General features: G+C 48.2%; 1 protein-coding gene and 1 pseudogene across 1 annotated transcript in view; one reads left to right on the forward strand and one right to left on the reverse strand.

The window, feature by feature from the left end:
- ADGRB1 (adhesion G protein-coupled receptor B1) overlaps window positions 1-18282 on the reverse strand; it is a 232251-nt gene that overhangs the window by 57397 nt on the left and 156572 nt on the right. Inside the window, exon 18 of the mRNA XM_066623182.1 lies at window positions 363-466. Within this exon, the coding sequence (XP_066479279.1) occupies window positions 363-466 (104 nt within the window). The remainder of the gene's footprint in view (window positions 1-362; window positions 467-18282) is intronic.
- LOC136649805 (5S ribosomal RNA) lies at window positions 10075-10194 on the forward strand (annotated as a pseudogene).

Here is an 18282-nt window from a genome sequence, read left to right on the forward strand (position 1 = left end):
ACCCAGGAGTAAGCCCCACTGACTATCATTGTTAAAAGTATATTCATAGTAGCCTGTTAAAAGTACAGATCTGGAACATTTCCTCAAATGCAGACACATACCATGGTAGCATCAAGTCTGATATATTAAAAATAAAAAAAATGAAATGAATGGGGACCCACCTGGAATTGGCTCACGACCCACATAGTGGGTTCCGACCCAGTTTGAGAAATACTGTCCTAGAGTTTTGAAAGGATGTGTACTTAGAACCATAAAGTACTGGAACTAAATGTGCTGTAGAAATTGTGATTAATACTGATGGCTTCCAAAAGAGATATAAATGACAATTACTAATAAAAAGCAATGGTGAGTAGAGCTTTTACCTCCAGACTGAGATGTAAATGATTATCAGGAGCAAGAGAGTCAAGGAGGACACTCCGCAGCCAACAATTAAAGTGACAGAAGGGACAAGCACTTTTTCTGCATTCTGAAAGAGAGAAAAGACAAAGAGGAGGGTTTGTTGGGTGAGCCAACCATTTCAGTGGCTCCTAAAAGCAAAAATTTCCAAGACAATCCACACTGATCCGAGTCAATGGAACTGAAAAAGAGAACATTCCACAGATATGAAGGGCCCTGGTTTCCAAGTCCCTAATCTTACCACTGCCTATCTCATTAAATGAATGTGCTGCAGTCAGCCCCACTGCCCTGCAAATGCAATCCAAATATTAGTTACACAACATTATCATTCGTTAAATATCAGTAGGTAGCCAGGTGCTGTACAATATCAAAGGCAGAACCCTGCAGACCACCACCTCAGCTTCACATGTGATAAGGTAGTGCATGGTGGTCTATTTCCAAACATGGGAGACCACAGTGGCTCTTGGAACCTCTTTTACCTGGATCCCAGGTACTGTCCAGGTTAGAGCTGAGCCAGGCCACAATGACCTCAGGTGAGTCATAATCTCTCAATCACCCTTCCACAGAAGGATGCCATAAAGGTACAATGAGGTAAGCACGAGACAGTGTGCTACTTTGGTTTCTAAGGTGTGGCAACAGACTGATAAGACATACTTGATAGCTGTATACTCCAAATTCAGTCTCATTTCACATTGAGAGACCCAGTTCAACTAAAGGGAGGAAAGCACACATTTCTGGTGTGTTTATACCGCTTCAAAACACCTCAAATATAGTGCTTTTCAATGGAGGCATGTTCAGCTGTAGTGATACATACACATGAGCCTGTATGTACATATCAGGCAACATCAGTTAGGCATTTTAGCATTATGCCCCCATTGCCTCCATTCACTTCTTGTCGCTCTTCATTTTCCCCCTTCTCCCTCTGCCACACACAAGTGCAGGACTCAGACAAACGTAAAACCGTTTTCCATAATGAGAATTAGCTCAGGGTTGCTGCAGGCTCACACAATTCCCCCCCCCCTTCTCTTTTGTGCAGGAAAGGAACAGAAGCAAAGCTTTTGCTTTTGGTAAACCCACAGTTCCATGTCAGTTGTGGACTTGGCCCCTGTGCCGCCCTGGGACACAGGACCACAACATGCTGACCCCCTCTCCCACAACATAAGAACATAAGAACAGCCCCACTGGATCAGGCCATAGGCCCATCTAGTCCAGCTTCCTGTATCTCACAGCGGCCCACCAAATGCCCCAGGGAGCACACAAGACAACAAGAGACCTGCAAGGCCTCCTGGGAATTGTAGTTAAGAACATAAGAACAGCCCCACTGGGTCAGGCCATGGGCCCATCTAGTCCAGCTTCCTGTATCTCACAGCGGCCCACCAAATGCCCCAGGGAGCACAACATGCCACCCCCCCCAGAGGAGACTTACCCAGCCATATGGAGCCTCATGAAACCTTTTCCAGTACGCTGCGGCCTCTGGAGCACTCTGGAGCCCAGGGATGCAACACAGGGCTTTACCAACCCACAAAACCGCTCCAGAGGGCAGGCAAAGGTGGCTGCGGTGGGCATGGCGGCGCCACCTACAGGGCCCACAGGCATGGAGCCTAGGGCTTTTGTCCCCCTTGTCCCCACAGGACTGCCACTGTTCCATGTAGCGCACCATTTCAGGAAGTTTGGGGAGCAGTGATTTCTTCAGACTATAAGCCGGTGACAGAACCAGGACCCAAAACCGCAGTTTGACCCTGTTTTGTTTTACCAAGCCATAGTTCTCCAAGTTATACTCAACACTGTGGGTTAATTCAAAGCAAAAATGTCCAGTCCCTTCTTCTCACATGCGAAAGAGAGGAGAGGGGACGGGAGAGGAAGGAGCGGCTTGCTTGCCCTTGCTGATGTAGTAGAAAATGATGATTTCCCATTACTACCACCAAACCTAGTGACACTGTCAAAAGATTGTAAGTTCCTTGGGGATGCAACATGTCTTTATGCTTTATGTACCACTTTTTCAATGCTCAAGCAGTGAGCAATGACACCAACAATATAGATGTGGGAAAAGCAGCACTCAGAAAAGGAGATCCCATATTGCATCAGAAGTTCTGAAACAAGAAGATCGCAAGAAGAGAGCTGCTCAGTAGTGTAACCAGAGGGGGTGCAAAGCACTAAGTTTTGCAGGGTGCCTCACTATAGTGTGCAAGAGAAGCAGCAGAGGAGGACTGATGGTGCCTTCACAGCTTTCTTGTGGGCCTCCTGAACACAGCTTGTCAGCCACTGCAAGATATAGGATCAAATTTAATCCAGCAGCTCTAGTAGTGTAGCTAGGGGGTGCATGGTTGGCAACCTTCAGTCTCGAAAGACTATGGTGTAAGCCTACAGCACCCGGTATTCCCAGGCAGTCTCCCATCCAAGTACTAACCAGGCCTGACCCTGCTTAGCTTCCGAGATCAGACGAGATCAGGCATGTGGAGGGTAAACTTTGCACAGCATACACTGAGGTGTGCAAGGGCCCCCTCCCCTTTGGAGCCATTCCGGACCACTAGAGCAAAACTGAAGCAATGCCTCCCTTTTGCTCTACTGGTCTGAAATGGCTCCAAGGGGCACTTGCACACCTCAGTGAGGTCCCATGCAAAATTTAGTGCTTTGCACCCCCCCTAGCTATGCTACTAGAGCTGCTGGATTAAATTCAAGGACCATTTGACCCTATATCTTGACTCCTGCAGCGGCCAACAAGCTGCGTTCAGGAGGCCGGCGAGCAAGCTGTGAAGGCATCGTCAGCCCTCCTCCGCTGCTTCTCCCAGGGAGGCAAACCACAGCTACACATAGCAGCAGCCATGACTAATAGCCATTAGCAGACCTCCCCTCCTTCATTAACGTGTCTAATCCTCCTTTAAATCCATCTAAGCTAATGATCATCGCCACATGTTGTGACTTCCATAAGCTTATTTTGCGCCACGTGAAGAAATACTGGCCTGCCCTGAACGTGCAGAATGGCGGTTGCCCATGTCATTGGGCGAACTCCAGTTCAAGCTAAGCAGGGTCAGGCCTGGTTAGTACTTGGATGGGAGACCGCCTGGGAATATTGGGTGCTGTAGGCTTATACCAGACTGAAGGTTGCCAACCAGTTTCAATATTAGGGAGAAGAAAACTGTTGCTCTGCTTCTTGATCATTATAGAGCGCAATCCGACCACACAGATTGTCTGGCAATGGACCTCTGCAATGAAGCATGTTTCCATCTCCGCTAGAGTTGCTGGGCTGGCATGTGCCTCCATGCCAGCCCACAGGTGACAGATCCATGCCAGGACAGGACGTTTGTGCTGGCTGAAGCAGGCTGGCACAGGGGGCGGTGAGAGGAAGGTGGGAGGGTGTAACAGCAGCGGGGCAGAGCATTTTGGAGTGAGGGAGGGCGAACTGGGAAACACATCAGGCCTGGGAGAAGGGCAGAATTGCAGCTGACTCGCTGGGCAGGCCGAATCCTAACCCCCACTCCCGTCCTGTTCTGCCTTACATGGACTGCTTGAATTGGGGCCAGCAATTTCGCTGGTGCAGTTCTGAGTAGCCCCACAGGGTGGTTGGATTATTACTCGGAGTAAAGGGGAAAATGTTCTCTAACCCTAAGTTGTCCTCCAGCTGGCATCCACTTGGTTGTTCCAGTGCAAGTTAGGATCGGGCTTCCCACTGCTCTTCTCTGGACCTTTCCCAGCTTTTCAATATCCTTTCTCAACTCACCAGGGATCTATTTTGCATGAAGATCCTGTGTCAAAGTTATGAGAGGGCTTAAAAAAGTAATAAAAATTAAGTATTCAAAAGCTAAAAAAAATTGAGGGGTTGCCAAAGACATTCTTCACCTGGAGTGCCATTTTGTCTGTGGTCAGCCCTGGACACTCTTCAGAAATATATATGGTTCCCCTGGCAGATTTCAGAACCAGCAATACATCAGCTCAACAACGAAGCGGTTCATTCATCCCACAGCCAAAGGCTGCAAACACACCACTGCAAAGTAATCCACAGCTGAGCCTCCCTGACCTGCTTAAACAACTAGTTTAAACAAGGCTTATGATGTGGGATTTGAGGAGCTAAGCTCTGTCCAACTCAGGAGGTTGCACAGTGACATGACAGCTAACCACAGACCACACAGAAAGGCACTTGGCGGTAGCGCTGTGCTTGGAAAGATTCAACAGGCAGAAGTTCAGCAGGTGCATTGCTACCTTGTGACTGGAGAAGCTGCACTAGTTAATCCCCCCCAGCCCCATGTCAAGCTGAAAGACCAAGGCAAGTTGTGGGGCAAAGTGCCTAATTTGTAACATAGAAGACTGTACAAAGTATTTTTTTCTTACATGGTGTGGAAATCCAAGTTACCTCTTTAACATGCTGTTTCCATGCATTTTTGAAAATTGTCACCACCTAAACTTTAATCTTAATCCAAATGGCTGGTTATATCAGTTTAAATCTACATGATGCTTTGATCTACCATAATCTGGTGCTGATTACTTAATTAGCTGCTCACAGCCCTCATGAATGTTATTGGGCCAGCTGGATGAAAAGAGATTGGCCCCCCTGATCTAAACAGAGGGACCAAAAGAAAATGTAAGAGGTAGAACCTCTATATGGATGTTATCTCCCCATAGGAAGAGTGGTTAGAGGGAGGGAGCACACCTAACCATTCCCTGAACTGAAACACTGTTGGGGAGAATGTCCTGGAGATGGAGAACTGGTATATCAGCATGGGGTGTGACTAGCCAGTGCGTTCCACCATAGATTGCTCTCCATGAAGAGCATACTATATGAAGAGGCCAATAGTCTCCAGTGATTCTACACATCAGTTAACTATATGCAAGCACAATGACTACTCAAAGCAACCAAAACAGAAGAACAAGTGGTTCTCAAACTTTTAGTTCTTGAGTGGTTCTCAAACTTTTAGTTCTGGTTCCCACTTTTTAGAATGAGAATCTGTCAGGACCCACCAGAAGTTATGTCATAACCGGAAGTGACATTATCAAGCAGGAAAATTTTTTAACAATCCTAGGCTGCAGTCCTACCCACACTTACCCAGGAGTAAGTCCCATTTACTATCATTGTTAAAAGTATATTCATAGTAGCCTATTCAAAGTCGAGATCTGTAACATTTTCCCAAATGCAGTCACATTACCATGGTAGCATCAAGTCTATTAAAAATAAAATATTGAAATGAATGGGGACCCATCTGAAATTGACTTGTGACCCACGTAGTGGGTCCTGACCCACAGTTTGAGAAACATGGCTCTATACCCTTCTATGCCCAAGTGCAATGGTGAGCCAAATTAACCCTTCTTTTCTATCTCCCATTTGCACGTGTTGTAAATGAGAAAGCAGCTTTGGGGAGACTTCCAGAGGTTTGCAAAATGAGGCCCTTCCTGTCGGTGGTCCTCCTCTAGTTAACTGCAGGCAACCATTTTTTTTCCTGTAAGTCCTCTCCTCTGGGAGCGACTCTCAGTCATAACCCCAAGAGGTCCATGCTTTACGTGCAGAAGATCCTGGATTCATTCCATGGTATCTCCTCTTAGAAGATTCTCAGAAAAGCACCCAGGCAGCCCTGCATGTGGTCTCAGCACACAAGGGGGTAACCCTACTTGCTTGGCACATAAGCCCCTCTCCATCTATTCCTCTGCCAATCTGCATTGGACCTGCCAGGGTGGATGAAGCGACACTGGCAGTGAGGGTCACCACAGTGTCTCTCTCCTGCCTGACTCCTGCATCTCTGTAGGGCGAAGGAGGGGCTTTCCATCAATGCCATCAACTAGGGTGGAAGTAATGCCTACTGACGCCCGGGGTTCAGAGCCATCTCTGCGCTCTCAAATGCTGTGCCTGGGAGCAGAGAAAGATGTTGTGCTTTGCTCTCCCTTTTCTTCTGCGTTGTCCTCCTTTCTTTCAAAAGCACTTCTTAATGCCCTGATCGAGAGTCTTCCCGCCCTGCCTGCTTTAGAACTCCAGCCTACACACTCCCCCACGCACTGTGCTTTCTCCTTGCAACTATTTCTGGTTAAATGGTCACTATTTCATTTCATTTCTGTTTCATGCAAAGCGCGCAAGAGAGATGTACATTTCACACATTTTTGCCCTGATCCACAGGTGTACAGATTTGGAACATTTATGGGCAGAAATGGCTTAAACATGTATGTTTGATGCTGAGCACCTGGGTGGACAACAAAGGGCCAGACAAGTAACATGTGTATTAGACCAGTGACATGTATTAGACATGACCAGTGACATGCATATTAGATGGATTCTTGGTATGGTTAGGCTGTAGATCCTCTGGCCAGGAAGGCCACATTTCTCATCAACCCCCCCCCCCCTTCCCCAAATTAGGCCTTGATTTCAACACTCCAGATTGGGATAAATCTTATTTATGGCTTAAATGTCAATGTAGTTTTCACACCTCCCAAATAGAGATGAATCTGTCCAGCTCTAAATTCTGCTGAAACAGCAGATTTAATGGCAAAGGTGAACATCTCTACATGCACGTAGCTGCATCTGCTAATACTATACCACCTATATATCAACTACCTAGTACACTTTTAAAGCAATTGTAATTATAATTCATAAAAATGTGCTCTTAGAATAAAAACACATAACAATTGGAAAACACTGAAATCTGTGAAAAAATAAAACCATTTTCACTGACCTCTATTTAATATTTCATGGCCCTAGCCACTTCCCTAGACTCCTGAGATGGGGAAGAAAACAACACCTTTTGATAAACAAAGGACAGGCTTCACACCTCCAACAGCCTTAACCAACCACTGGAGGATGTGAGCCCCCCACCAACTGCATGGTGTGCCTTGTCAATTGTCGTCAAACTAAGGGTGTACCTTGACAGTTTTATTACCTAATCAGTGTGCCATGAGATGAAAAAATGTTGAAAATGACCATATTAGAGCCTAGCGTTACTGGAATAAGCATTCTAATGGCACTTTCTGGTTGTTGAGAAAGGTGGAGTGTGCGGTCTGGCCACCAGCACAAGTGGTGAATGGCTGGCTGTGTGTGCCAGAACTAAATCAGATTACTAGCAAACATGACAGCAGGTAGTCTCGAGAGTGTCTTGTATAACTGGTGTGCAGCGATCTCAATAGACAAATCTGAGACATGTATGAGACAGGTTTTATATCATCATAGCAGAGGGTCGTCCACACAAGGCCTCTGTATATCTGGTCTTGGTGCAGTGATATTTGTGTGCCCAAGGCAAGGCTGTAAACCCTACTCGGTTCAGCTAGGAGTGGACTGGACCTGACTTTGGGCTCTTCTCCCAGAACTGCCCCCCTCAGTAGCCATTTCACCTGGTCATTATGCAACTGAAACATTTTGTACCTGAATCTCCATTTTCTGCTCTTCCCTCCTTATGAGACTGTACATCTGCAGGATGGGGTTGTGTTGTTATTAAGTTCAATACACTTTATAACACAACAGCAACATGCTGGTATAGATAAATAGGAAATGGATACAACCCAGGATAGACCAGCCCTTCTATGCTACTGAAGCCAATTGAAAGAGAGTGAACTGTGTGCTTCGGTCCCTCCACTAAAGTCACTGGGACTTAAATGAACCGGATATTGGCTGGGTAGCTGAATTTATTTTGATTTTAATTTGCGGCCAGGAGAAATTAGGGAGCTTAAAGTAAGTAGATGAATAGCAGGAATGGTAAGAAACATTTCTGAGGTGCATTCATTCAAGCACTAACTGCATCGACCATTTGAATACCCTGGGGAGAAAGGTGGGGACACCTTAAGTACAACAATATTGAAGGAAGCCACGGATTGCAATGCACTGTTAACATCTTATAGTTCTCTTCCCGTATGGAAGTTATTGCCTGTGGATAATTTTGAAGGATGAGGTTAAGCCCAAAGAAGTCAGAGTAGGTTAGATGGTGAGGGCAATATGACCTGTGGCAATATGGTGAGGGCTGTGAACCTGTGCCAAAGTACTGAGGATTCTGGGACAATGCCTACTCTGAGACCCTATGGCATACTTGTCATTGCCACCAGTCTGGAGGGTTTGGGAGTTGGCCTGATGGGCATAGTTCTTTGGCTGCTGGCCAACCTCTGAAACTACCGACTGTGAACATTAAGCCAAACAATAAAGAAGGGAAGATGTAGGACATGTCAGAGAGAGCCCTACATTGGACAGGCCAGCAATCGGCCTCTCCCATTACCATATGAGTGTCTCCTCAAGATGCTTGAGGTAGTGTAGCTCTACAGGCAAAATCACAATGGTTTTCAAAATCCATTGAACTGAGAAAATTCACCACCTGCAATTCTGGATGCTACTCAGTGGTCAGATAAAACATACCTAGAAAAAAGAAAAAAAAAACCCAGGAAAAACCACCAGAAGCCTCAGAAAGAGAAATGGGGAGTATAGATGTAACACAATGCACAGAAATGCAGGTGAAACCTTGATGAAACATTGGCTAGAATCATTGCACAACATCAGTGATTAGGATGGGGGGGGGAGGGATTGGGCTATTGAGAGGGATCCCTTTACATCCCCCAATAACCCACTTTCCTGTGAAGGTTTTGATGTAGTCCTCATCCTGTATTAACACTTGGAGACCAATCCTATCCAACTTTCCAGTGCCGGTGCAGCTACAATGCAGCATTGAAGAACAGGAACAAATGTTCCCTTACTTGGAGGAGGCCTCCATGATAGCCTGGATGCAGCACATGCCCCATTGGCCAGAAAATTGAATAGGATTTGGCCCTTAGTCTATGGGGAGGTGAGTTGAATGCCTGTTCTTCCTTGGCTGTTGCACCCCACTTTGCAGGGATGTTGGAAGAAGCAAGGCACAGAGTCTGTGCACCTGCCTTTCCCACAAACCCTCAGGTACCTCAAGGCTTGCAATGAGCCACCTAAAATGGGACAGTTAGTGTTATCAGAAAGGTCAAGGACCAACAAGAGTATCCTTCCCTTCCTCATCTCACCTCCCATCTGGGCAAGCCCAATCAAAAGGATTTCTTCAGCAAGGATGTTTGTTGCCACAGGACAAATCTGGGAAGCCACTTATCTTGCCAACCTCTGCTCCTTTGTATCCACACTTGTTTTGCAAAGTGCAAACTTTGTGTGATCACTCTAGGAGTGGAGGGCAATAGCTCTTTGCCCTGGACAGAAAGAGACCAATAACTTGAAAAAATAACAAGAGTGTATTGAGGGGAAAATGAGCAGAGGGTCAAAAGGACAAAGTCTATTTGCCTTGAATTTCCAAGCAAAAAGGAAACAAGGAAAGCCTAACCTATCAAACTAGACATAGCCAAGCCTAGGAAGCACTTGAGTCATTGCAATCTCTTCTGTTCACCCCTGGGGGAGCAGCAGGAACAATCAGCAACACAGGTAACTTTTGTTCCGGGCTAGGACAGAACAGGGCATGATTCAAGCCAGCCAGCTCCTTATATTGCATTTTGGCCACTCAGGTTTAACTTTCGATCTGTGAATCCAAAAGTAGGAAACCAGGCTTCCCAACCCACCTTTTCTGCCAAGACTTTGACACAGCCCGCTGGTCCACATACACAGTGGCATAGTTAGAGGGGTGCATATCACTACATTTTGCAGGGAGACTCACCGAAGCGTGCAAGTGGCCCCTCCCCTTTGGAGCCATTCCAGGCGCTGGAGCAAAATGGAGGCATATACCTGGCATGGCTCTGAAGGGGAGGGGCTGCTTGCATGCTGACAGCAACTGTTACCCTGCACATGCCCAATCTCGTCTGATCTTGGAAGCTAAGCAGGGTCAGGCCTGGTTAGTACTTGGATGGGAGACTGCCTGGGAATACCGGGTGCTGTAGGCTTATCCCATAGTCTTTCGAGACTGAAGGTTGCCAACCATTTTTTTGCATGCTGCAGTGAGGCTCCCTGAAAATCTTAGTGCTTTGCACCCCCTCTAGCTACGCCACTGCACATACACTACTGAAGCGAAACCTGACCATGCAGAGACAAGCTGAACACATTTTGTTGCCTGCTTGCCCTGCCTTTTGTTTTCCTTCCATCTCCATCCATTCCCTGTCGTTGAATTTTTGTCCAAGTCCGAGTGCAAATTCCTCAGGTCAGGGACCATCTTTCTGCTCTGTCAGATTCCACATACTTTGGTGGAACTGCATTGATAGGAGGAAGGCACTCAACACACCAAATGACCAAATCCGACTTGAGAGGATCCCGGGCTGCTCTTGCTCTGAACAAAAGTGACTCCAGAAGGATGTGGGGGGAAAGCCTGACAGGCAGTTGGCTCAGCGCTCCCCACCCCAAGGGGAGGAGACGGAGCTGGATGGAATGTCTTCTCCTGGGCAGACCCTCAGCTGGAGCGACTGCAGCCCAGAACACAATCTGAAACAAGTTTGGGGAGGGGGGCAAAGGGATTGGGGTTTTGCTGATAGCAGAGGGAGCAGCTGCCAGTCCTGGCTGTAACAAGGGAACTGCTCCCCAGAAGAGACAGGTCTCCTTCCTTGCCGACCGCTCCCCCCATCAGCTCTCAGAGTTTAAAGTAACGAGAACTGACACCTGGCTCCTCTGTCTCCACGTGCCAGGCACCGCAGCCAGCAATGAGGGGGAATCAGGGCACAGATGGCGCTTTCTAGGGCATAGGGCTCCGCCTGCTCCTTGGTGAGGCTCACATTTGGGACGTGTACCGACACTGAAGTTTGGAGAGGGCTTGCTTGCCAGCCCACCACAGCAGAAAAGAGACTCTCACTGGCTCCACTCAACAGAAATTACGGGGAGCTTCAGAAGGCTGAGCCGGAAATTCTCTAACAAAGACTTTCAACCTGCAACTTTATGGGGCTGTGGGGGCAAAATGGGCCTCATTGACTTGCTACTTCATACCTTTGCCTTTTTGCGGCAACGGTGACGCTCCTCCTAGCAGTTGGCAACTGTCATCCCCCATCCCCCCCCAAATGACACAACATCATGAGATAGTCGCTGCTGCCAATAAATTTCACCACCACCCCAGTTCTTTCCCACCCTGTCCCACAAAACTTCAGTGGCAATGTGCTGGCTGCCCTTCCGTTCTCTCTCCTGACATGGCAGCATTTCGCTAGAGAGGTTCAACCATCTCTCATAAGCAGAAGCACCCTGGGAGCTGGGCAAAGAGGCACGGTTTCAAGCGATGCTCCTCTTATGTTAGGCTGTCAATTTCTGCCCCAGCACAGTGCACTTTCCAATGGCTGTTTGCTGATGGTTCTTCTGCATCTTGTCAGATGGTGAGCTCTTTTGGAACAGGGAACCATTGAGCAACTTTATTTTCTCTGTAAACTGTGCTGTTAACTATGTTTAAAAGTGGTACATAAATACACAAATAATAATGATATTTTTGGAGTGCACTGAAGGGCAGACGAGCATTTGCAAGAGGTGCAAATAGGAGTATAGTTCGTGATATGTTGCTGTTAGTGGAATATTTCTCCTTTCACTCCATCACCCTCACCAAGCTAAATGTATTTGAAGGTACCTGTGGGCTGGGGGGTGGTGACATTGACGATGGCAGGGACAGAGTGGAAACTCCAAGCCGCAGTGGCCCATCTCTTCCCCATCAATGATGCACTGACACTACAAATCCTAGCAGCCTCTGCAGGAAAGTGTGTGCATCTCCTGGCCACAGAAGGTCCTCAGGAGACTGAACTCTGACTGAGAAAGGTACAGAGAACATTATTTCCCTGCTGAGAGCGTTGCAAGCTTTGGGATAGGGTGAGGGAGATGGCAGCAGAGGCAGCATGTGTACACTGGTGGTACGACATTTATGAATAATGATTAATACCCCCCTGCTTTGCATTGCAACAGAATAATTTGAACTCCTCCTGTGTTTTAATCATCATCCTTTTTTACCCTCTCTGCTTTTGTGATAACTGCAGATTGCTCAGCTGATAATAGACGCCTCTTGGTGGAAAAGTGTCTGGAAAAGTTAACGTTCCTTCTCTGCACATTTTTGCTACTCTGAACAGGCCATTCCACGTAATTATAGTAAATAAAAAGGAGCCAGAGAGCCATCTTAATGTGGCACTATTCATTTGCAATTACTCTCTCCTCGCTCTCTATTATGCAACCTCCATGGGAATGGGGGGGGCAATTTATGCTCGGTAAACTGTTTCATTTACTCTCCAGACGTAAAGAGCAGCAACATAGCTAGCAGCTGCTAAGTAGGAAGACTCAAAAGAGTTTGTGACCAGGAGTGGCGTAGTTAGAGGGGGGGCAAAGCACTAAGTTTTGCAGGGAGCCTCACTGTGGTGTGCAAGGGACCCCTCCCCCTCCCCTTCGGAGTCGTTCCCCTTCTGAGCCATACCGCCTCCGTTTTGCTCCCACCCCCCAGAATGGCTCTGAAAGGGAGGGCGTGGGGCCGCTTACATGCTACGTCAATGGTGACCAGAATACCCAAGAAAGACCAACGGCCCAAGCCTAACCGTGGCCTGAGCGGATGTAATGTGTACTCCACCAGAGACTGCTGCAAGAGCACTGTGAAGCGCATTGCGGCAGTGCAGGGAGCCGGCGCACCAGCGGGAAGGCTAGAGCCTTCCTACACGTGCCTGCAGAGTGTCAGAGGACCTCTGGAGTAGGTAAGCCTGGTGAAGGGGGTGGAATGGGGCAGGAGAAGGTGGAATGGGGAGGAGCTGGGGTAGTGGGTGGGTGGATTGAGCCGAGGAGGGGGGATTGATTGCAGCGCACACTGTAACCCGAGCCCCTCCCTGGGCCTGATCCACCTGCACAGATCAAAGCAGACTTGCACCAGCAAGGCCCAATTTGATCCATTCCAGCTGCTGGGGTTTACAAGTGTCCCCTTACCCCAAGGAGACCTCCAGTAGCTAAAATTCACCTGTGGATGCAGTTCAGCTCAAGCCAGCACCACTGCATTGCCACACAGGTGCTATTTCACTGTTAATTGGGTCGTTAGCAAACCCTTTGCCAGGGGTGTAGAAATTGACAAAAACAAATGATTTGTTCACAGATTTCCTATTTTGAAAGGCCAAACTAGACATGCTGATCTGTATTGTATTGGCAAGCTTCAGTCTCGAAAGACTATGGTATCGCGCTCTGAAAGGTGGTTCTGGCACAGCGTCTAGTGTGGCTGAAAAGGCCAATCCGGGAGTGACAATCCCTTCCACTCCGGGAGCAAGTGCAGTCTGTCCCTGGTCTGTCTCCCTGGCTATGGGCCTTCCTTCTTTGCCTCTTAGCCTCAGACTGTTGGCAAAGTGTCTCTTCAAACTGGGAAACGCCATGCTGCACAGCCTGCCTCCAAGCGGGCCGCTCAGAGGCCAGGGTTTCCCACTTGTTGAGGTCCATCCCTAAGGCCTTCAGATCCCTCTTGCAGATGTCCTTGTATCGCAGCTGTGGTCTACCTGTAGGGCGCTTTCCTTGCACGAGTTCTCCATAGAGGAGATCCTTTGGGATCCGGCCATCATCCATTCTCACGACATGACCAAGCCAACGCAGGCGTCTCTGTTTCAGCAGTGAATACATGCTAGGGATTCCAGCACGTTCCAGGACTGTGTTGTTTGGAACTTTGTCCTGCCAGGTGATGCCGAGGATGCGTCGGAGGCAGCGCATGTGGAACGCGCTCAGTTTCCTCTCCTGTTGTGAGCGAAGAGTCCATGACTCGCTGCAGTACAGAAGTGTACTCAGGACGCAAGCTCTGTAGACCTGGATCTTGGTATGTTCCGTCAGCCTCTTGTTGGACCAGACTCTCTTTGTGAGTCTGGAAAACGTGGTAGCTGCTTTACCGATGCGCTTGTTTAGCTCGGTATCGAGAGAATGAGTGTTGGAGATCGTTGAGCCAAGGTACACAAAGTCATGGACAACCTCCAGTTCATGCTCAGAGATTGTAATGCAGGGAGGTGAGTCCACATCCTGAACCATGACCTGTGTTTTCTTCAGGCTGATTGTCAGTCCAAAATCTTGGCAGGCCTTGCTAAAACGATCCATGAGCTGCTGGAGATCTTTGGCAGAGTGGGTAGTGACAGCTGCATCGTCGGCAAAGAGGAAGTCACGCAGACATTTCAGCTGGACTTTGGATTTTGCTCTCAGTCTGGAGAGGTTGAAGAGCTTTCCGTCTGACTGAGAATACCGTGAGGGGTGGGGAATTCAGATCAAGGCTGCAGCACTTAGGAAGGGTGTATTTAACCCTTTCCAAATTGCATTTGCCCAATACAAAATTGCACTCTCCCCATGCGTCTCTTCCCCTGTCCATCCAGGGGAAAAAATGAACATATCAGCCTCTTCCATTGCTGCTATTTGCATGTATATATTTTAAGATACTCCATTTCCCTCTCATGATGAGGCACTCAAGAGTGGTTAGCATAATCAAATGGGCAAAAAACTAAAGCACCATGCATTTGAAAATCATACCATTCTTTAAAAAACAAAAAGAAAGAAAAGAAAAAAGCGAGCAACTAAAGTGGAGTGAGAAAAGCCACACAAGCTTCCTATTTTTGCTTTCATTTGTGTTTTAACATTGTAGCATCAATCAAACACCAGGTTATTACAAAACAGTCACCATCAAGAGAGGGAAGTAGGAACTCACAAAACTACAGATCAGTTTCTGGAGAGAGAAAACATACACACAATCAACACAATCCTATGCATATCTACTCAGAAGCAAGTCCCATTGTGCAGTGAAGATTACTTCCAGGAAAGTGTGTATAGGAACACAGTCAAAATCACATCACAAGTAAAGCAAAAAGCCTGCCAAAAATTCTTCACAAATACCACATCCTTTTCCCGCTGTTTCCATCACCTGAACCTCTGACAGTGGTGGGGCAAGCAAAATGATCCTCTCCCCTGAGTGTCACAGGCTCGTTTAGTAATTGTTCCTTAGATACCCCGGCTGTAAACTGAAAGCGCTTATTTTGAATAACTCAGGGCGCAATCCTACCCTGCTCTGGAACAGGCAAGCCGAGAGGCTTGTGCTGTATCCAGTGCAGGATAGGGGCCAGAATCGGTTCAGCCAGAGGCAAGGAGAAACTTTTCCCCTTACCCCTGGGTAAGGCGCCCTGGCCCCTATGGGTCTCCTCGGACCAGCGCCACCTCCTGGGGTGGCGCAAGCCGCTCCAAACTCCCTGGGAATGGGGGTTGGGATCTGGCAACCACCTGCCCCTGAGGCTGCCCGCTGCCCGCCCTCCCCCCGCCCAGGAACACTTCCCTCCCTCCTCCTCCCCACCCTCTCCTCCTCCTCCTCCTCTGTGCCCCTCTCTCCCTCCCTCCCGGTGTGTCTGTCAGTGACTGTGCCTATGTAAGGGCCTGAAGACTTTGCTTCATCCAGCTGATGAAACGGACTGTAGTCCACAAAAGCTCTTTATGAAATAAGGCTGTTACTCTTGAAGATGCTACTGGCCCTGTGATAAGATGGGAAGCCCAATCCGAACTAACTTCCCGTGCAGTGATGCATTAATGCCAATGTGGCTTCTGCTATAGCCTGCGGGGGAGTTTTAGCATGTTGAGGCCTCTTTGGGGTGAAGGAATATTTGTTCCCTTGTTCAGGGGTAACCCGCAGCAGCCACTAGCACTTCTATAGCTGACGCAAGTCCCTGGTGACCCATAAAGCAGATTAGGCCTGGGAAGGGGGTTAGGATTCAGAGGGTGCTGCTGTCACTGAACCTGCCCCCTCCCCAGGTCCAATCCTCCCTCCTCCCTGCACGCATTTTCTCCCCATCCCTCTCTCTCCCTACCTATAGGATTGGGCTGTGACATGGCCACCCCTTGGATGTTGCTAAAGCAAAACTTACGAATGCCCTCTCTTCTGTTGGTTGACCTGATCGTTTCCCAAGGGTGCTGTGCACCCAACCTCAGGGACCCTGACTTGCCCATCCCCCCAGTTGGGCTGAATGCATTGGATGGCAGAAAGAGAGGCAGGAAAAGTGAGCCCAGCTTGTGTTGTCCCTGAGAGAAATGTCAGCCTTTTTGGGTGCCAGCTGCCAGTACAGTGTGGAATACAACCCAAATAATAACAGACTGTACGCTTGCCCTTTATTTAGAAATAAAAATTGAGTAGGGCTAGGACATGCCAACTGGAATGGGCAGCTCTGGGGAAAGGGAGCTCCCTCCAAGGAGGGCTGAACCTCAGCCAGAATCTCCAGGACTTGGAATCAGACATGAGAGATGCTTCCACGGAAATGTCTGAAGGCAGAGATGGCCAACTTTTGCATTCTCAGGAACCACTCAGTTCTGCAAAGCCAGACCCGTAGTGTATTTTGACACACAGAAACCTCATTCAGGCATTCCCCGTGCCAGGGGTGGTGATGGAGTTTCTCCCTGTGATTTCATGACACCACAGGAGAGCAGAGGAAAGCATCCAGTTGGCTGGTTGCCTTTTGGGAGATGTGGGCCTTGTCGTGCAGCATCAGCGAGGGCATGGATGGACCTGACAGCTGATGAGCAGCTGGCAGGTTTTTGGCAAGACCGCCTCTTCAGACAGGGCATGCCAGGGAAACCCAACAGAGCCAATTTGGTGGCACCGTAAAGCCTACTCACTGACTGGCAAGCAAACTGGCAGACCACAAGAAGGGCAGCTAGAAGACAAGACTGCAGAACAGCTAGTAAAGTCCTAGTACAGCACAGCACCAGGAGCAGTACGGAGAGGGGAGTAATGTGTTTGCCCGTTCAGAACTGGCAGCAGCTGGGTTCAGCCTCCTTCTCCGACTGAACCACTGAGCAAGTTGGCACCTGGCTTCTCAGCTACTGCCTTGAAAACAGACTTGGTGATTCTATACTGAGAAGAACATATTATTATGTACTAGTACCGATCCAAAGAGATGCCTCCCTCCCCTGCCATTTTTGTTTCCAGGCAGTGAAATTATGGGGGGAGGGTAATGTGGGCAGTTCTCAGAGCAGTTTGCAGAGTGAAATTGCAGGGGCAAAACTGACTCTTGGTCCTTATGGCAGAAACTGGCCATCATCTTGCTCAGAAACAGCCGGCAAACAATGTCATTTCACCATTTGCATCTTTCTGGGGGCTCCAGGAGGAAAAAACAAGGAAAGACACATGACCATGAAACAGTAATTACAAAAACGTGGCATGTAGCTGGAGATGCTGTTTCTCTCCCCCCCCCCCCCAATAATCTGTGCAAACTCTGAGCCAAATATTCTCTGATGAAAGAAGCCATCCTGCCAGTTCAGGATGTTCGTGCCCATCTTCTGAATGCATCCAGACAGGAACCCCACCACCGGACCCGCATTGCGTGAATGCTCCCGCCATCCCCATGCCCTGCCAAGACGATCTTCTTCTTTCCCAGGGATATGCCACTTGCAGAGTAAGCAAGCTCCATTTCCCACCTCTCCGCTGCCAAATTGTCATGACCAAAGGTGCCTGCGAAGGTGAAATTGCCACAGGGAGGAAGAATTAACAAGGCCTGAATGAAATCAATGTGGTCTGACAAGCTGACAGCCTAGTAAGCTAATTACTACCGGGGTGCATTAGCCAATGTGGGGCAGGGGAGGGGGAGTACAGAGCAAACCCAAAGCAGCCAAGTGCTTTTCAAAGCTGAAAATGCGGAGAGGGAGGGGTTGCCGAATGGGATGTTAAGCAACTAATTGGTCTGGAAAAAGAACACCACCAAGTTTAAAGCAAAGAGTTTGCTGCTTCCATAGCAGTAAGGAAGCCAAGGGGAAACCCACGGACAGCACAGCAAATAGAGAAGGATCAGACTGGAGCCCTTTCAGAGTTCACACCACTTTGCTATTACTGTACTATGATTACAAGCTTATTCTTATAACAATGTACATGCTGAGATTCCAAAAGGCTCCCAGTGTAGTGCGCAACAAGTCAAGGAACAAGATACAATCAAAAATTAACCAAAGAAAAGCAGCAAGACAATTAAATAAACTATTTGAGCAGCAGAGAGAATGTAAATAAAAGCATAGGCAAGGAGAACCAGCAGCAATTCCCACCCCACCCCCCCAAAAAT

Source organism: Tiliqua scincoides, chromosome 4, assembly GCF_035046505.1.
Source record: "Tiliqua scincoides isolate rTilSci1 chromosome 4, rTilSci1.hap2, whole genome shotgun sequence".
In the NCBI taxonomy this organism is placed as follows: Eukaryota; Metazoa; Chordata; class Lepidosauria; order Squamata; family Scincidae; genus Tiliqua; species Tiliqua scincoides.